The sequence below is a fragment of the Rhinolophus hipposideros genome, assembly GCF_964194185.1.
Source record: "Rhinolophus hipposideros genome assembly, chromosome: 14".
NCBI lineage: Eukaryota > Metazoa > Chordata > Mammalia > Chiroptera > Rhinolophidae > Rhinolophus > Rhinolophus hipposideros.
The window spans coordinates 54,384,591-54,405,554 of record NC_138060.1 but is presented as its reverse complement, the minus strand read 5'-3'; the positions used below and the strand labels follow the sequence as shown (position 1 = coordinate 54,405,554).

At 44.2% G+C, this 20,964-nt stretch overlaps 1 protein-coding gene across 6 annotated transcripts in view; it reads right to left on the bottom strand.

Annotated features, from left to right (window-relative positions):
* Positions 1-1,410: 1,410 nt before the first annotated feature.
* Positions 1,411-20,964, bottom strand: part of XYLB (xylulokinase) — a 44,227-nt gene continuing 24,673 nt past the window's right edge. For 4 of the 6 annotated variants that reach the window (XM_081073198.1, XM_081073196.1, XM_081073197.1 and 1 more), the window contains 5 exons: positions 20,213-20,309; positions 14,389-14,447; positions 12,787-12,874; positions 10,300-10,394; positions 1,417-6,154 (listed from right to left, as the gene is read on the bottom strand). In XM_081073198.1, the coding sequence (XP_080929324.1) occupies positions 6,077-6,154; positions 10,300-10,394; positions 12,787-12,874; positions 14,389-14,447; positions 20,213-20,309 (417 nt within the window). In that variant the 3' untranslated portion in view covers positions 1,417-6,076. Of the gene's footprint in view, positions 6,155-10,299; positions 10,395-10,864; positions 11,119-12,786; positions 12,875-14,388; positions 14,448-20,212; positions 20,310-20,964 lie in introns of those variants that run through there. The other 2 variants (XM_081073195.1, XR_013994922.1) reach the window with 2 other exon arrangements.

Sequence of the window (20,964 nt, the reverse complement as noted above, 5' to 3'; positions counted from 1 at the left end):
CTACCTACAGCCCAGTTTCAATGTCACATATATTCGTTTTTATTTTTGGCAACAATTTCTATGTTATTTATCGCTGTGTAATAAATCACTTTACATCTCCATGCTTTAAAGTAATATTTATTTAGTTCATGAATCTGTAGGCTGGTAATTTAGGTTGGTCTTGACTGGCAGTTCTTCTGGTCTCATTTGGACTCACTCACATGTCTGGGGCGGTTACCCTATGGATGGTCTAGGATGCCTTTGGTCAGGCTAGCTTAGGCACAAATTTTTCATGAAAAAGGCAGAGAGCAAAGTGAGAACAACTTCAATGGCATAAGGGCTTTTCAAGTCCTTGCTTCCACCATATTTGTGAAAATCTCATTGGCCAAACTTGCGTAGCTGAGGCAAGTCAGAGAGGGAGGGCACAACAAAATTCCATGGCAATGTAGATATACAGGTGTGAAGAATGGGGGCATTTTTGCAACATCGTATAGGGATGGATGTTGTATTTGCTTTGTAAACATAATCTGGATGTGCTTTTTTTCCAGTGTTCTGGGATACATTATATAGCATTGGGATTGACTGGTCCATGAAGGTTTGGCAAAATTCCCCTGTGAAACCAGCTGACCTACCGTGTTTTCCCCAAAATAAGACCTAACCAGAAAATAAGCCCTAGCATGATTTTTCAGGATGCTCGTAATATAAAATAAGCCCGAATGCATCTTTTGGAGCAAAAATTAATATAAGACCCAGTCTTATTTTCGGGGAAATATGGTAGGACTTATTTTATATTACGATCATCCTGAAAAATCATGCTAGGACTTACTTTCCGGTTAAGTCTTATTTTCGGGGAAACACTGTAGTGTCTTTTTTATACGGTAGTTGACAACCTTTTGTTTCCTTTATGAAAATTAGTTTGTTTAAACTTTCTGTCTCTACTAGTTATTTTGGTAAATTATATTTCCCTAGGTCATTACCATTTCATCTAGGTTTTCCCATTTATTTGCAGAATTGTACAAAATACTCTTTAATATTAAAAATTGTTTTGTTCCAATGTTAATTTTTCACTATTATTTTTATTTTGTGTATTTCTGCTTGCCTCCCCTTACTTCTTAGCTAGTTTATTTTTATTTTTTCAAATAATCAAAATACTACTCATTTATTAACTATTTTTTCCTGTTTTCCTCATTTGTGTGATCTTGTCTTCATTACTTATGTCCCCTTTCTCTTGTTCACTTTTTTTTTTTGCTTTTTGAGTATTTAAATTCATCTTTTATTTTTATCAATGTTACAGTATTTTTAAGCTATATTTCACGTACCATTTTAATTAGACTGTTACCAATCATTTTCTAGAAGCTCTGAAATTTGGGTTTATATTCCTTTGTCCCAAGAGTAGTTTCACAGAAAGTCTTTCTCTAGGTGTGATTTTTTAAAAACATTTTATTAATTTCTCATTTTATTGCATTGTGATTAAAAACTATTATTTCTATCTTGTGGGAATTTAGATGTTTTCTTTGCAGTATAATAAATGGTCAATCTTTGTGAGGATAAAAGGTATTATCTATTAATTATTCCTTATAATAAGTGCAAAGTTCACTATATATATTCAGAAGATACAGATTCTGTTGGAATCTCTAGGTGGGAATCAAAGACTATCATTTGAAGTTGACAAACCAACCGGCTGACGCTGTAACATTCATAACCAGTGTATCTTCACTGTGAATTGTGGCTTTTAACATCAGTGTCCTTTGTTGTGTCTAATTTTTTCTTGAATTCCATCTACCTTGTTAACATCGATACTGTAATCTGCTTTTCATAATTTGTATTTGCTGGCATATTGTCTCCCATCACTTTCCTTTTTAGCCTTTCTGGGTCACCTACTTTAAATGTGTCTTGTAAATAACAGCCAGTAAAATACTGGTTTGTGAGCCAATCTGAAAGTTTTTAATAGATGAGTTGAGTCCTTCCATTTACTAATTTGACTCCTGCTTGTCCTTCCAGTTGCTGTGTGTTTGATGCTACATTTACTGCATGGTTTTCACTATGTGATCTAGTGCCTGTATGATTTTCTGTTTGGGCATTGAGGGAGATGTCTGTTTTTATCCTCGTGACTATCTTTATACTGTACTATTATCTTTATATAACGCTTTCTCATCCTTTTTCCTTAAGCCTCAACTATTTGTTCTCAACTATTTGTCAACTTAAAGTGATACTGTTTGATTGGCACATATTGTTTCAGGCAACAAAGAGCTCTTTGTACTGTCCGCTTCCTCTCTCCCTTTTCATGTATAGTTGTGTTGCTTTTACCTTGTTAAAACATAGACTATGTGATACTATTCTTTCACCCTTATCCCTACTTTCATTTTGCCCTTAGATCTAAAATTAAAGATATTCAATGCTCACCACCAGTCCTTTTGTGGAAGTTTCCCCAATCATCTCCTACTTGGATGAAGTTTGTCTTTGTAGAATCCTAAGGGGTTATTTCCTGAGCTACTGCATGACTAAAACATTAGACAGATAGGTGATAGATAGATAGATAGATAGATAGATAGATAGATAGATAGATAGATAGATGATAGATAGATAGATATAGAGATAGATAGATCTCCTTGATATTCAGGACAGCTTAGCTGGATACTAAACACTTAGTTCAAATTTTTTAAGTTTCTTGAAAATGTTGCTTGAAAAAAAAAAAGAAAATGTTGCTCCACTGCTACTTGCTTTTTAAGAAGTCTGATGCCAACCTGATTTTTCCTTTGCAAAAGACTAGGTCTTTTTGACCTAGTTTTCTCCTCACCTTCAAAGTGTGATAGTTGGCTAGGATACGTTTTAGTTGATCATTCTGGAACAATTTTCCAAGTAACAAGATAGGCCCCTTCAAAATATAGATTCAGGTCTTCGAGTTTTCAGAAATTTCTCTTGGGGTACAGTTTTAAATATTAACTCTGTTCCACTGTCTTATCTTTTGGCTTCAGGAGCTCTGATTTTACTTGTTAATCTTTTTTTGCCTGTCTTTTTATCCATCATTTTCTTCCTGGGCCTCTTTAGCTCTTCCTTTATATTGTTTTTGCGGTCTTAGTTTTTTTCATTCCTTTCTTCTATATGCTTTACTGTACTTGCAGTCATTTTTATTTTAATTTAGATGTGTTGTAATGCAGTCTTCATAATTATGATTTTATCTTTTTATTCAGACTCTTTCCCAAGTTTGGTCAGTTCCCTTTTCACATATGCCTGTTGCTTTTTCATTTTTATTCTGAGTTTTTGAATTTCTGATCTATGGTATTCTTTTATATTCACAATTGTTGTTTAATTATTTTAAAATTCGTATTTCGGGGTTGCTTACTTTGTCCCTTTTTCCTTTTGAGTATTTCATCAGCTTGAGAAGTTATGATTCCCACTCCGTTTTCTTCCTATATTTGTATAAGTGGTGAATTCCTTTTTATGTTGACATTATGCAATAACAGGCAACTCTATGGGGGCAGAGGTAAAATGGAGAAGGAATCGAGTGGCTTTCTCTGCTTCTTGGTCCAAGAAAGCCCTTTTCTGTTGGTCAATAATGTAACATTTCTTCAGTAAGGAACGTCTACGTGGCCATGGCGGGGAACAGTCCGTTTTCTTCTAAATCTTTGACTTGCTGTTGATAAGCCATCATCATCAGCTTCTTGCTTCCTTTTTTCCCCTTTACTCGCCAAACCTGCAAGGGGCACCACTCCCTTTCACGATGACGTCATCTCTCTGGTCCCACTCATTTTCGAAACCCCTTCCTTTTGACTTCCCACAGGCCACGGCTCTGATCCACCAGGTCTCAGACCCGTTTGCAGCATTTTCCACTCTGGGTGAGACCATAAGCAGTTTGGTTTAACTGAAGTGCCAACAAAGGCAAAGGCCTGTGGCAGAAGACAAATCTGGAAGATTCTGCAGGAGGCAGATCACAGAGGACTTTCTACGGAGGCTTTTGCAATAATCTGAGCAAGGAATGAAGGGGTCTAAAGTAAAACAGGAGGGATGGAGAGAAAGGAACTGCTTTAGGAGTTACCAAAGGAATAACCAAAATCACTTGGGACTGATGGGAAAGAGGGAAAAGAGTTTGAGTTTGGGTTCCCGAATGAACGAATGGGGGGATGATACTGCCAATTCACTGAAACGGACTCTGGAGGGGGAGGTTTGTGGAAGGGCAAGGGAAGATAAGTGGAGATTGGTAGAATCCAGTGAGATTTCTGGCTAGAAACACAGATCTTGGTGTCACTGGTATATAAATAGTAGTTGAAGCCCAAGAATAGACGAAAGCATCCAACAAGATAGGACAGAATGGGAAGGCAAGAGCAACGAGGACAGAGATTCGGGGCCCAGCAATAATTACGAAGTAGACAGAGCAGAAGTATCGGTGAAGAAAGAATGACTGAGAGAGATCAGGAGAGCACGAGAAAAGTTGGAGAGAATGGCTATCAAAAAGAAGGATAAGAATAGTTACTGCCATGGGTTAAAACACACAAAATACGTTAAGTGTGTCGTACTGACACTACAAATAAAAATCGAGTTGCTGTTAGAGGATGGTTGGGAATCAACCCATTATTTTGAAAACTGGTGAATAAAGAGGAAAGAATCTATTCTGCCTCTGCTATGTAAACAATACCATTGGAAACTGGCTAGGGGGTGCTTTTCATGTAGGAGAATCCCAGCTAATAAACAAAGAGAGGTAACAAAATTTGATTTCTAGTGAAAATGGAGCCGGGCATGAACATCACAGAAGAGTGAGAAAACCAGACACATCTGCCTGCTAACGGAAGGACACAACACCATCTATGAAGCTGTCTTACATAAAAAGGAAAATAACCACACATGCATCTGATCAAGCCTCTAGGTTATCAACCAGGGGCAATTCTGCTCCGTCACCCCCACCAGGGGACATTTGGCAATGCCCGGAGACATTCTTGATTGTCATGACTTGGGGGGAGGGGGTGATTCTGGCATCTAGTGGGAAGAACGCCAGTGACTGATACTGCGGAACATCTTACAACGAGCGCGCGGCAGCCGTTCACAACAACAAAAGTATCTAGCCCAAAATGCCCAGGGTGCTGAGGTTGAGAAATCCTGTATTAGATCCAACTACTAATTTGTAGGAAATATAGAAAATAGAGAACATGTTAAATGACACCTCAGGTATAGGATTAACAAAATCCAGAGTTTGGGAAATTCTCCCAGATAAATGACCCAATTTTTTCAGCAAGAGAACTGAAAGTAGACATATACACAGACACACACACACACGCGCACACATGCACACACACAGGCACGAACGCACGCATGCGCGTTCGTCTGCGTATGACTGTGCTACCTGGGTGATGGCCCCTCCACGTGGTCTGATGTGCCTGGGAGTCAGGCAGCCTGTGGGCAGAGCTGAAGCCTGTTCACCAGGCCGGGCAGGTGTTTTTCGGTGGGAAGGGGTGAGTTACACTAGGTGGGCAGGGGAGGGAGGACAGATCAAGGAGGGAGAGAGGACGGATGCTAAAAGATGGGTGAGAGCATGGAGGACTGAGCATGGGGAGGACAAAAAAGGAAACTGGGAGGCACTTCAGTGCCTGAAATGAAGAGGGAGGAGGCAGCGGGGAGGATCAGGGCGCGAGAGACTTGGCTGGGGGTCAGGGTTGGGGAAAGGATGCACAGTGGGGTCCGGGTATGGGGAGGGATGGCCAGTGGGTCCGGGTTGGAGAAGGGGATGTGCTGGCGCCATGGGAAGGGGGACGGCTTTGTCTCCCCAATCTTGCTTTAGGTCCCTACATTAGCTTCACTTCTGTTTTTGGAAAGGAAAAAGTCACGATATCCAGACTCAGTGTTATCCTGCTTCCTGAGATGAAGACAGAAAAGGAGAGATGCTTTCCTGCCCTTGATACGAGGGCACAGGGACACAAGCAGCCTATTTATGTTAAGAAATATGTACTAAGGCGGGCTTTCAAGGCGGTCCTGGGCAGGGCTGGAGCATGGCAGGCAGAGCCACCGCGAAAGGGAGGAAGATCAGCGCTGTCCAGGGCCACCGCTCCAAGTGGCATCAGCAGGTCTGGGCAGGCAGGGTCACCAGGGGCTCCAGGGCCTGCAGAATTCACACCAGAGGCCCCCGGGGCTGGGACAGGATTCTCTGCTCAAGCTGGGCATACCTTGGGAGGAGGGCAGCGTACACCTGGAGGGGTGGAAAGAACAGTTTAGAACGGGGAGGAGGAGGTGCCTCTTCCATCTCTTTGCAACTTACAATTTAAAAATTTTACATCCCATTTATTTGCAATTTAATTTTTTTCTTCTGGGCAAAAGAAAGGCAGCATCAACTCACACAAAAAGGAAATGCTAGTAATTCTGAACATTTTAAGATTTTTAAAAAATGAAAATTATGACAAGAAGCCCATCTTTGTTATCAAACCTACAAAAATGTAAATACAATTCTGGTGAAGATACCTGGAAATGGCGGTCTCATTGTACAGCTGGTGAAAGTCGGTGGTACAACCCGTTTGGAAATCAACTTGCCTTGACATAGTTTTGACCCAGTTATTCTACTTCTGCAACACGCCTAAGGAACTAAGCCTAAATGTCAGGTGCCAGGCCCACGAAGGGTCTTCTCAGCTATCACTCAACATCCAAACGCATAAGACTACCCTGGGCCACACCTTGCCTCTCAAGAGGATACATTAGAAAACCATACCTGTGGGCATATGGCTGCAGGCACGCCTCTTCGGTAGGAGACCATATAGTGGGCCATACAGCAGTTCGCACACATCCTGAGAAGGGTCTCTTAGCCTCCCTGCTCCCCAGGTGAAGCTCAGGTACAAGGTGATGAAATACACTTTGAACAGGTAGAGGAATCACCCTGGCTTTGACACCTCATGTCCCACAGGAGCAATTCTTATGACAACTCCAGAGGCAAGAGACATGCCCGTTAGAAGTCACTGCACTCGGGGAATCTCTAAGTACGACTTCCCATCAGATAATAATCTTCATGGTTTTCCCACTCCAGCTGCAGTTTCCCTATTCAAGGCCATTTTTACATAAGCAATGTTGCCTAGTTAACACTGTTGACATTCCATTTTATTACGTCTCAAAGGACGCAGAGCTAGAAAGTTAACAGAACAGGAAAGGGTTTTGTTAACCATGTACCCACACAGGGTGAATTATAATGGAAAAACTAGACGCAACTGCTCTAAGACATGGAAAATGCCCAAGTAAAATTTGCCAGATAGAATATTAGGTAGTCACTAAAAATAATGTGTATGTACATTTTCAAGAATGGAAATACTTAGGTTGTAATGTAGAATTTTAAAAGAAGTAGACTACAAAAGGATACACACAGTGTGTGTTGTGTAATAAACCCAAACCAAAAAACCAACAAGGGAAAAAAGACCACAAGGAACACAACCTCACATTCTTATTCTTGGTTCCCTTTTTTTTTTTTAAAGCTGTTTTCACCTGTGGCTCTGTAAGCCTTACCTGAGAAATGCAGGTGCCCTTAGGTGAGCACATGTTGTTTTACAGACAAGGGACCCAGATTTCCCGGGGACTCAGGAACGCCACTAGCAGTTCATGCCAATCCCATTCCTTCTGAAATTTGGCTTAATTTAGCACCAAAGTCAAGTATTTTAGTAACTGATCACACAACTAGGGCCTACTCCTGATGTAGCTAGAGAAGCTGTGTGTGTGAACACAGAGAAAGTACGGGGGCTTTGATTTCCTCTCCAAGCAGGAAATGGCAACATGCTGACCTGAGAGAAAACACTGTCATGGTTCTGAGTTTCCACCCAAGCAAAGCACTGCTGTAGGTGCCAGAGAGAGAAAACAGAGGATGGTACCCTGCTCTCCAGGAATTTACAATCCAGTCCCCAAATAGGGCACTTACGCGAACAATCAGACTCATGGCTGGCAACCTGGTGTTGAGAAAGATTCTGAGGTTACAGTTGGGTTTACTGGTAAAGAGTTCTTTAGCTGTATAATGACTGTTAGTGACTGGCCATGAGCAAGCCAGGGAGAGTGGCCGTAAACACACTGAGTATTTGCTACCTGTAAAGAGGCAGACACAGCTGTTTGTTTCCCTACATCTTTCCCCAAGTAGCTTTTTCCTTGCGGGGCTCCTTCTAGAGAGGATGAAAGAGCCAGACCCTGCCCCAGCCTTTCTTGAAACCAAGGCTGACCATAAGACAAAGTGATAATCTGCTGGGGGAATTAAGGGAAACAGACCAGGATGTCTCTCCTGATAAGCAAGAAGTGTGTGAGCAGAGACTCTCTACCCAATGCCATGCTCTGATTCCTGCCTATGAATACAGTTGTGGGGGGACATGATGTTCAGGGCAGCTGGAGACATCCTGTGCCATCTGATTACAAACCTGCCTAGAGCTGCACTATCCAATACAGTAGCCACAAGCCATATGTGCCTTTGAGTGCTTGAAATGAAACCACTGTTCTAAGTACACACCAGACTGTAAAGCTTCGCACACACACAAAAAGTAAAATCTCACACCAGCCATTTTTCTTACTGATTACATGTTGAAATGACAACATTTGGACATGGTGGGTTAAACAAAATATATTATTAAAAGTAGTCATTTATTTCTTTTTACTTTTTTTTGTAATGAGACTACTAGAAAATTTAAAATGACATATGTGGCTCTCACGATGTCCCCAGTGTCCAGTGCTGATCTGGAGAATTTCAGGGAACATGACCCGGAGCCCTGACACTGATGAACCAACACTGGCAACTACCTTCAGACCTCCCGTTACGTAAGAAAGCCATTACAGTCAAGAATTCTTTTCAAGCCTCGCAACTGGAAGGTTGAAAGAAGGCAGGACAGATGTCCCCACTTCACAGATGAAGAAACAGAGGTTCAGAGTTGAGGAGTGCTGCTCAAGGTCACATGAAGGTCAGATGGTGAGGGAGAGGCAGAGTAAGTTCAGAACCCAAAGGCCCTTTATCTCAGTGTAGGGTCTTTCTACTGCACTGAGCTGCCTCTTAAACGTTAAGGACACACAACAGAAGATAATCTAACCCTGGGCAGACCGACGTGTGTGGGTTATCTGGTCACCTGGAAAGCATGAGGTTCTGCTTCCAAGATATGCTGGGAACAATTCTCCACGGTGTTTCTATATATATGACTGGTGACAGCTTTTGTTCCAGACTATCTTTTCAAGGATGTGTGTATAGCAGCCTTAGAAGGTCGTGTTGCCCTCTGGGGGCAGAGGGAAAGTTTTTTTACTGACCAGGATAATAAAGATAATGCCTCCTTTGGGGGTAAAGGTTGGGCAGGTTTGCTTGTAGCTCCTTCGTTAAGGTTGGGGGTTTCTAGCTCAGAGTCCCTCAGTTGTGACATAGGGTGTACACAGTACCCACCGGGGCCCACTCCATATCACCCCACTTCAGGGCCAAGGAAAACTGAGGCAAACATGAAACTCAAGCTGTCTCCTGGACAGTGAGGAATGGAGCCCTGTGTCTGAGCCACCCCTGCTCCTGGGCTGCAAGACGCTCTGTAAACAGGGAGACTGGTGCAGCGGATGTTGTGATGTACCACACAGATGGCCCTTCAGGAATGGAGGACTTACTCCCCCAGACCTCTGCGACAGCCCACTTGGGGGATGCCTTCGGCTACGGACAGCGGCCTTACCCCATCTTGGGGTTGCCTGCAGCCTGCACGCAATGACTGACTGACGTGAGCTATAAAGGCCTGGCCCCTGCACCCAAACTCTAAAGGCTCATCCCAGCTTCAGAACTTCCTGTAGGACTAGCTGAGGGCTCCACTGAGATGGCACTGCAGCTTACGTCCTTTTTCCCTTCCACAAACACAGACCCCAAGAGCACCCCCTCAGAAATCTCCTGCATCCTAACTGACATCCTTGAGTCTGCTTTCTGGGGAGCCCAACCTGTAACAAGTGGGGGCTGCCTTCACAAGGATTTCCTGGCCTGAGGGATAGCATAGCTGTCTTGGATCCAGACTTCAGATGTGAGTGCTGGAAACCCAGCATGCCTTGTGTTTAAGTGACAGTCTTTCAATGGCTTCTGTTCCCAGGTGCAATGGAAGTGCCCACCCTGAGGCATATGGAGCAATGAGGATATGCCCAGCAATCTATCTGTCCCCTGGGGCTATAAAATCAGCAGCATCTGTGAATCTCAGTTGGCAATCTTGCTTCTTTTGCTGTTTCCTCGACAATTAAAAAAAAAACAGTTGGATTTCCCTGTTGGTTAAGCACATCAACTTTAATGTAGGTAAAAAAGAAAAACTTACCTTTAGAAAAAAAGAACCTGGTTGGTTTTCACAATGCAAATGCCCTGACCAAATTCTGATGGTCTCTCACCTGAGAAGCTCCTGGGGTTGGGGTAGCAGCTAATATGGGATTTGGGGCTAACTTCACAACCTCTGAAAAGGGCACATCTGTCCCAGTTGCAAGGCCTAGAAGGGAAATTTCATTTCACATCAGTGCACATCGCCAATGAGAACTTTAAAAGGAAACAGCATTTTATCTTTGGGGTGGTAAAATATTATAATACTGGATTATGCTGATGGTTACACAACTCAGTAAATTTACTACAAATCATTGAATTGTACACTTAAAATTGGGTAATTTTTAAGTTTTATAAACTGTGCTTCAATAAAACTGTTAAAAAAGAGAGAGAAAAGAAAGCTTTTAAATGCAGGCCTCTTCAACAGGGCCTAGTTTGTCTTGCTCACTGATAGCGCCTGTCATGGAATCGGTGGCTGACCCCTGACATCTGACAGAGGGAAGGGTTCGCTGGCCTCTCCTTTCTCACATTACTCTGCCCTCCCATTGCTCACTGCATGCAAAGCACCCTTGCCATCTTTCCGTTCCTTCTGCCTCAGAGCCTTTTCACTGTGTGGAATGTTCTTCTCTTTTTACGTACCTATTTTCTTCTCCTCCGATAAGCTGCAGCAGAGACCATCACGGGTGGGGGAGGCTCCCTAACCCTCCATCCCTAAGCACCGTCCTTTTTCTTCAGACCACTTCTCACAATTCCTGGCCACAGGTTTGCTGAAGGTCCCTACCTTGCTGAGCCGGAACGTATCTGAGACCAGGGACTAGAGCCCTGGTGCCGAGCACACTGCCTGCATACAGGAGGCACTCAATCAACACTCACCAAGCAAATAAGTGGCAGAGCTGGAAAAGAGGGGAGGTTGCCATAAGTGGGCAAGAAACAGTGAGGAATTTCTAGGCAGTTTAAGGAGTAGTATCAGATTGACAGGGAAATGCACCAAGGGTGAAGGCGGGCCCACCGAGGACGGGAGACCCTGTTCTAAATGCTGGAATATCCCAGCTCAGAGCTGTACGGATGAGCAAATGGGATGAGTGGTAGGGCGGCCAGCAGAGAGACTGATGGAGGTATTCAAGTCCCCTCTCCTCTCATTCACAGACTGTATATGAGCTTAATCCCTGGACCCAGCTGGGGACAACAGGTCTCTACACAAAGTGGCTGACAGGCCTCGGGTTGGGAACTGGTTTGCTAGGACTTAGCTCACTTTTTGGTTTTGGGGGACAGAGTAGGGTGGTACCCCAGGTAACATTTGACAACTAAATGGGCATAGAAAAGGAAAACTGACAAAGAAATGCAGTGGAGTGTAACAGTGGGGTCCCTAACGCATAATTCTTTTCCTGCACCGGCAGAAGGAGGAGTGGGAAGTGGATGCGTGGCATTTCATGGGCAACAATCAAGGCCAGAAGATTATGGAACAGAGTTTTCAGAGTTCTGAGAAAAGTATTTTGAACTTAAAAGTCCTCTGCCCGGCCAAGGCAACATTCTTTGGGAGGACAAAACAAAGCCCTTTCTGGACCTGTAAGACCTCAGAAAATTGTCACCTACTGAAGTTCCTCTTAAAAACATATCTAAGTTGTATATTCCAACAAAACTAGTACAGAAACAAAAGAGAAAGAAATCGAAGGGAATTAAAAAAAAAAAGAAATAAAACCTCACAGGTGAGTGTAAGTAAAATCCACTGTGATGTAAATTTTAATTAAAAACATAACAATCTGGAAATAAATTACCCAGTGATCTTGACAGAGGAGGTGACATGAGGGGGGGTGAGGTGAATAGGGTGTGGAGGGAGGGGGATAAAAAAAGACGCTAATTATTCAGAGAAGGACAGGGTCCCTGATTAATTCTCAATGTTGATAGGAAAACAGAAGTTTAACAGGTGTGTGAAAAAGTTAAGAGGAAACGTGTGAAGAATGGACCCTCTAGAGGGAGAAGACAAAGCCCTTGAGGTATACGGGTGGCCCAAAGGAGCAGCCTGAGCAAACTGACCAAATGGGAGGAAGAATACCCCTGTGGGCATGTGCTGCTCTTGCTAGAACTTGCCTAGATTGGGAACATCCTTTATTATTTGAAGTTTCAAGAGAGGCCTCCTTCAAAGCAATGGGCAACCATGGAGCTGTCCAGGGTCCTGAATGGCTTGGCTCTGCAGCCCTCACCTTTGTCTGAACTTCCTGCTCTTGCTAAAAAGATGGCTCTGGACTTCATCCATCGCTCCTGCCCACGAGCAGTCCAGACCCAAGTCGGCATTTCCCAATGTCCCTGTGCTCAGCCTGACTCCAACCAGGCCTCATTCACTTAAGACCCTGCCTCTTTGTCTCCACTTGAAGTTGAGAATAAAGGAACAGAGGGTTTGGGTTGGTTCTCGTGTGCTGGGAGGGAGAAAAATGAAGCTACAGCCCCGAAGACTCCAATGTCCCTACAGACTGGAAACATCCTGAGCTCCCCTTTCCACCCTCCTCAGCCCCACCAGTGCCCCAACCTTTTCCAGAGGCATCTGTTCCCCATCCATCACCTACCGTGGAAAGCTCGGTAAGCACTGCCCACACAGGCTGAGTTGGCAGTGTCTATGACATACACTGGGGCGCCAAACACATCCGCAAGCACCTGGAAAGGACAGAGATTCTTACTGTGGTGAGTCATTCCTCAGAGGGAACACAGACATTTTGGCAAGCATTTTCCAGGTTCTCTTTCCTCATATTCTTTCTGATGCCTTTCATTTCACCTCTACTGCCCTAAAGGAAGGACACCTGGCCATGCTGCCTGGGTGATACTATTATCAGGATGACCTAGGGGACGTCCCTCGTGGAGAGCCACAGCAGTCCAGGTTGCCCCTGCACTGTTTAACCATCTTATCAAAGACCAACGAGGAAGATTTAGGAAGTATGCTTAGCAAACAGTCAAGGTGGAGATGGCTGGGTATCAGACTCATATTAACAAGCCCAAACAAACCTACCTAACAAGGGCATGTTTTATAGGGATAAACTTTTCCACTTAGGTCCCCGAAATAAATTACATAAAGTTAGAATGGAGAATGTATACTAAGAGGAAATCACTTGGAAAAGCCTTGGGGGCGGGTGGGGAGTGTTAAGTTGACCAGAAACATTGTAGGAGATGCTGCTAATGCCCCATCCGGATCCCCTGACTGGACCAGTGTGCATCATCTCCCCCGGCATCCGCCCCCCATGCTGTGAGTATTGGCTGCTAATGGCTCACATGTGCCCCTCCTCAAAAGAACTGCTCTGGGCTGAACAGAGGCTGCCTCTCGCAAGAGGTTGTTTTCACCTCTCCCCAGGGCAGCCAGTAGGACCCCTTACCCCAAGGTGGAACCAAGTCTGTGGTATAGTTCATGTTCCGTATCACCCCATGGGATGGAGCTGAAGCCACTCCAGCCAAAACCCCATCCTCACTTGCCCTTCTTCCCCTGCCCTGCCTGCATCCCTCCCTTTCTCCCTGGAGAACTTTCTCAAACAAATCACTTAAAGAAAATGCCATTTCAGACTCTGCTTCTAGAGAATCTTACCTAAGACAGGTATATTACAAGTCAAGAGTTGATGCACTTTATTCAAACAGCTAAGGCAGCCTCAGGCTACATCCAAAAATACTCAGGATCCCAATAAGACTCTGACAGCCCCAAGATGTAATAGCCTGATTGTCAGACATTTGCAGGTTGATTTCACCTTTGGTCATCTATTTCTAGCATAATGGAGGACCAGAAAGACAGTGATAAAGTCTGGCAACTATATTGTAAGAGGAATGGTTGGGAAAATCAAAGGTCTTTAAATTGGAAGGGAGAAACTTTTAGGAAGACAACGACACTGGCATTTGATGTCAGATTTGCCATGCCATGTGGGACAGGCACTTTTTTTGTGACTTGAAAAGCCAGTGCTGGTATCAGAGAGTGCAGTTATATAGGGCAGTGGATTTTATCTAAGTATAAGATAACTGCTCACACTGTGAGCTATACGGAAATGGAACTGGCTTCCTGGGACAGTATGAACTGTGAGCTCCCCATCCCTGCAGGCGCGGGAACAGAGGTAGTCCTTACTGCTGAGTGTCTAGCTCTTAGAAGTAACAGATGTAGAAGAGGTCCTAATGCAGGGCGTGCTACAGGCACTTACCTGTAAGATGTCTCTGTTGTGAGATGCCCCTCCAGTGGCCAAAATCTTTGTCCTGGACACTGCAAGGAAAACGAACAAACAAAAAGCAGAAAAGGTTGTTTTCCAGAGTTCTTCAGCCACAAAGGGCTTGTGTTGGGCCCATGCCTCTTGCTTCTCACACAGGACTGGGGGAAAGAACCAAAACTGGCTTTAAGCCTCTCTGCAGGCTTATCACATGCTTGTGAGGCTGCTGCCCCACCTCTTCCTTTTCATTTTTTAAAATCATTAAGAAACAAAAATCTCTCAACAATGCAAGAATAGACGGGAACTTACTTCCATTGATAAAGGCCATACATCCAAAATTTACAAATATCTGAATTAACAGAAACATTTAGCTGCATTCTCTTTGAAACTAGTGTGCCTGCCAGAATCCCCAAAATGGCCTCCAAATGATCCCTGCCTCCTAATATTCATTCCTTCAAATAGTCCCCTCTCACGTTCCATAGGGCTGACGCAGGTGACCAACAGGGTGTTGCGTAAATGATGGAGCGTGAATTCCAAGACAAGGTCATAAAAGACATTGACACTTACACCTTGCTCTGTTGGAGGTCACCCTCTCTTGTACCACTCTCTTTGGGGGAAGCTAACTGCCACGTCTTGAAGCCACTCAAGCTATGCAGAGGTCGACAGGGAGAGGTTCTGAGGTCTCCTGCCAACAAGCACGGGAGCAGAGCCCCTTGGAAGCAGATCCTGCAGCCTTCGTCAAGCCTTCAGATGACTGTAGCCCCAGACGACACACGGACCTCGACCTCAGCAGGGACCTCAGTCAGAACCAATGAGCTATGCTAATCCTGAATTCTTAACCCACAGAGACTGTGTAAGATAATAAAGGTGCATTATTGTCTTAAATCACTACGTTTTGAGGTAATTTGTTACACAGATAATTAAACCAGGAACAAAACAAAGATTCATATTACCCATCACACTGTTACCTAGTGCTAGTTATTCCAGTCAGTGCTATAAGACGAGAAAAATAAGTAAAACGCATAAGGATTGAAAGGAAGATAAAACTACCATTATTTACAAACAACAGGCCAACTAGAAACATTAAAAACAGGCAAACTAATAAATGTTTAATAAAGTTGCCAGGTACAAAATCAACTTACAATAATCAATGGCATTTCTATCAATAATCAACTAGCAAATGGGATAAAAAATAAATTATCATTCGCAATGGCAACCAGAAATGTCATGCAGCCAGGAAATACCTTAGCAAAGAATTCAAAGATCTCTATGAATAAAAAATTGAAACGCTATTAAAGTACAAAAAAGAATACCTAAATAAATTTTAAAATATCCCAGGGTCTTGGATGGGTTGAATTAACATTATAAAAGTGTCAACTTTTTCAAATTAATTTATAAATTCAATGCAACCTAAATAAAAATTCCAACTGGGTTTTTTCTTTTTCAAGGAACTGAACCAAATACGTTGCAAAATACGTATGGAAAAAGAAAGACCCATAAACAGCTAAGACAATATTGAAAAAAGAAACGTGAGGAGGGTGCCTGTTGCTATATTAGATATTAAGACGTTGTTATGGGCTGAACTGTGTCCTCCAAAACTTGTATGGTGAAGTCCTAACTCCCAGTACCTCAGAATGTGACTGTACTTGGAGACAAAGACAAATACATCTTTAAAGAGGTAATTAACTTAAAATGAGGTCATTAGGGTGAGCTTTAATCCAATATGGCTGGTGTCTTAGTAAGAAGAGTAAATGAGGACACACAGAGGGAAGACCATACGAAGATAGAGAAATTGTTTAATCCACCCAGTCTGTGGTTCTCTGTTATGCAGCCCTAGCCAACTAATAACAGACATACTACAAAGCTATAATTATAGTTTGTCCCAAGAACAGACCGATAAACCAATGGAATGGAAAGGGGGTACAGAGAGAGACCCATGTATATATAGGAACCTGGTAAACGATAAAGAGGGCACTACAAGTAATGGGGGAAAATAGAACTGAGCCACCTTGTGGAAAACATTTAAACTGGATCCCAATTTACACCATTCACAAAGGTGGACTCCAAAAGTCCTGGATGGACCAAAGTCCTAAGTGTGGAAGTTACACTGACAGAAGAAAATGTGAAAACATCTCTGTGGCATTGGAATACGGGAAAACCTCTTAAACAATATCCCAGAAGCACAAAATTTAAGATGAAAAATGGATGGATTTAATTTAATCAAAATTCTGTTAATTTGTTGCCACTACAAATAGGTTAATGGACAAATGACAGAGGAAGCTTGCAACACGGAAAACTGATGAGGATCTAATATTTGAAACACACAATAAGCTCCTGCATATCTATAAGAAAAAGATAGGAAATCCAATATGGGGGAAATGGGCAAGGATATAAATAGCCAACTTACAGAGGGAAAAAACCAAAGTTACAAAGAGCTGTTCAAACTCATTAATGCAAGAAACACAAATTAAACCAACACTGAGATCCTAGTTTATACCCATCAGATTAGCAAAAGACTGCAAGGGGCTTACGGGGGAGTGTTTTGGATGCAGGCACTGCCATGCATTGCTGCTGAGAGGAGACTAATGACGTCAGGACTGTTAAGACTATCAGCCTCTTCTCTCCACCCCGACATTGAGAAGCAGCAGCATTTGACAAGTTAAAGAACTGTCCTCTAGCAAAAGAGAGCTTCTACCTGGGGAGGGTTACCTGGAGGGACTGAGAGAGAAGTGGAACTTCAAGTACCACTGAACTAACTGCCATGGTAGAGACGGAAAGAGACAGAGACATGGAGGGCAGCTCTGTCCATCAGAGAAATAAGCTGGATTCATCTTCCAACCAGAACAAAATCCTGCCAATGAAGAAGTCTTTTGATAAAACCTTAGAGTTTCTATGTACAAAGGAAATAGGACTATGGCTATATAAATATAAGCTCATAAAAGAGCCTAGAAGAACTCCAGATAGTACCGTGTTTCCCCGAAAATAAGACCTAGCTGAACCATCAGCTCTAAGGTGTCTTTTGGAGAAAAAATTAATATAAGACCTGGTACATATTTATTATAGAAGATGGGATGGGACTGTAAGTAGTTTACTTTTACAAACTTGCTATGATAAGGTTTTATTGCTTTTACAAATCAACCTTAGAAAAATGAAATATACATAGGAACATAAGCTGAAAAGGCACCATGGCTTTAGCCCAGCCCAGCTGGGTGCCTATGTCTGGTGGTATCTCAACATCAAGAGAGCCGTCATTCCTTAAGTAAAGCAGAGGTAGACCAGTGGTTAAGAACCTAGAGTCTGGAGCCAGACAGGCTTCATTCAGAAGCTCTGCCAGCCTGGAGCAAGTGACTAAACGCTCAGCTTCCTACTTTGTGAAGCGGGAGTAATACCAGTGCCTACCTCAGAGGCACTGTTGGTAATAAGGAATAAGTGCACAGAACCAGGCCAGGCACACAGTGGACGCTTAATAAATGCTGGCAGTTAAAATTATCATGATCACCAGTCTTACTTGTTCTCCTTAGACACTATTAAAACAAAGTTATGGTTGATGAACAGAAACCTGAGCGGGTCAATCCACACAGCAGAGGGGAGAATGATGTCTCTTGTTTGCACGGCCCTTTGTGTTCCTAAGCACATTCATTTACACGATCTGGTTTGTGAGGAACCCAGCAGAGCTGGCAAGACAGGTTTGATTCTGCTTTTAAGCTTGCTAAGAGGATAAGTAATTTTATGCTGTTTTGCACAGGAAACGCTTTAGAGACTGGGAATAATGACATGATCACATTACCCCTCCTGGGCCCAGGAGGACCTCTCTGTCCTCACGGCCTCTCCCCAAACACTGGGCTGTCAGGGCCACCCTCCACCAACGCCCCCTCCTGACAGCCAGGGGACCCTTTATGTCAGGCACTTGGTGCCAACCTCAGCACCCTCCCTGCCAGCTCAACTGATCTCATTTCTCAGGGAACTTTGAAGTCTTGAAGGCCTTGGGGGAATTTCTTTTTCGGTTTGCATAATAGGATGGAGAGGAATGGGAATGTGTATAACGCTCAGTGGTTTACAATCATGCGTTGTTTGATGAGGGGATAGGCTCTGAGAAACATCATTAGGCGATTTCATTGCTGTGACACAAACCGGGATGGTACGGCTTACTACGCACCAGGGCTGTGTGGTCGAGCCAATTGCTCCAAGACCACAAACCTATACAGCACGTCACTGCACTGAAGACTGTAGGCAATTGTAACACAACGGTACTTGTGTTACCTAAACATAAAAGGTGCAACACTTTTACACGACTGGCAGCGCAGCAGGTCTGTGTACACCAGTGTCACCACGAACACGTGAGGCATGTGTTGTGCTATGATGTGAGCATAGCTACGACCTCACTAGACGTCAGGAATTGTATAGCTTCATTATAATCTTACGGGACTGTCCTACCTGCGGCCCGTCACTGATCAAAATGTCATTATGTGGCACATGATTGCATTTAAAATTTTTTATCGAACACACACACATCCTAGAAAATGTACATACACATCATTAGCTGACCGCTTGACAAATTTTCACAAACGAAACACTGGTATAACCCAGGACATAGACTATCACCAGCATCCCAGGAGCCTTCTCAGGGGTCCAATCCAAAAAGTTACCTGCTAACTATCCTGACTTCCAACAACAGCGAACAGTTCTGTCTGTTTCTGAATCGGATGCACATAGAATCCTACCATCTGGACTTTGTGTTGGGCTTCTTTCGCTCAGTTCCATTTGTTGTGTGTAGTTGAGGCTGCTTTGTTTTCGTTTTCTGTGCAGGGTCACATGGCTGAAGACCCACAACGCATTTATTCTGTCTACTATCAACAGGCGTTGGGTTGTTTCCCATGTGGGGCTGTCAAGCACAGAGCCACAATGAATGGTCTCCTGTACGTCTTTGTAGGACACGGTTCTGTCGTGTGGTCACTGACGTGGCATGCAGCTTAGGGCTACCTAACAGGTTTTCAGGTTTCCCCAAAGCTTATTTTTAAAGTATCTTTTCACTTGGTGGGTTCAAAGACATAACACATATACTACATAGAACTTAGACTGCCCACCAAAGGACCATGAGGAGGCCATCCAGCAAAGAGGCTTCAGGGGTTTTCCACCTTCTCTAGGGACAACAGCTGCTGCTCAAAGCTCGAATAAATCTTAGAAACCTGGATTCCAACTTCCTTGCAGAACCCCCAGGCCATTCCAACACCGTCAGTAAGGGAAACTCACCTCCTGAAGCTGCCCATTCCATAGTTCAAGCTCCTAGAAATCCCTTTCTCCCTCTGTGTGCCTCCTCCAGGCCTGGTTCTGCCACTCCATTCCAGACCTCCACATCCCCACTCTTTCCTGTCCAAGATGAAATGCCCAGAACTGCACCCTCGGGCAAATGGGACCTGGCCAGGCTGGAAGTCAAGGTCTAGTCATGGCCCCCAGCCCAGACCCTTCCCTTATGTGCTGCCCATGTCCTCAGGGTGCAGAGCTTGGAGCAGTCCCTCTGCAGGTTGAAGCTCAGGGTTACAGAAAGATCTCCATGTCCTACAGCTCCTGGCCAGGTCATCAGGCTACTGGGGACAGAGCAGAGAAGCAGGAACAACCCGTCTCCTCGTGGATGCCTGCCCACAAGTGCCAGTCAACTGCCAGGCTCCACCTCCCTTCTGCATGACGCCCCTCTGAGGGAGCCTTAAAAGACAGGGCCCTGCCAGGTCATGCCTGAAGGCTGAGGAGGGTCTCAAGAACCTCAAAGTGTGAGCTGGGCCCTGGGTCCCCACCCCAGAACACAACCTGCCAGCAGCTCACTTACCGACTCGATAGCCCAGGCCTTCAGCATGAATCCTCTTGGCCATGAACTGTCCTTCAATCAGTGCTCGGATCTCCACGTCCCTGGGGAATGCTGAGACCTGTCTCCAGGAAAAAGTAGGCACAGAGTGAAGACCTCTCGTTGTCCACTCGTGTGTGTGTGTGTGTGTGTGTGTGTGTGTGTGTGTGTGTGTGGTCTTTTTAAACAATTGCCCAGATTCAGAACTCATGACTCAGGCCTCCAATGGAGCTCATGCATAGTTCGGCTCCTGAACCACTAACTGCTCCTCACACACACTCAACACAAACACACAACTCGCACACATGTGTTCACAGACTTCCATGAGTATCACCTTGGGGAGTCAGAGCACAACTGAGGTAACAATGGTGCCTGTGTTCAGGGCTGTTATAATGATCAAATCAGACAACAAAGCCTGGTTTCTGTAGTTGATACTAAGTGAGAGCCAGGAGCTTATGCTGAGAACCTGCAACTGTGGGGCATCCTTCAGGCCGAAGACGGTGGGTGGCGACTCCAGCCTGGCCTGTTTCTCTAGCTTGAGACCAGTGATGGACGCTCCCTCCCTCACGAACTCCATCAACCTGACTCACCTACTTTCATTTCCTCCATCAGCTCCCTCTGCCTGGACGTCTGTCCACTCTTCTCACGGGGGGAATCTTTCTCATCCTTCAAGGCTACCTCCTCAGAGAGGCCACACCTGGTCACCCCACCGAGGGCAACTCGCCCAGCTCACCCTT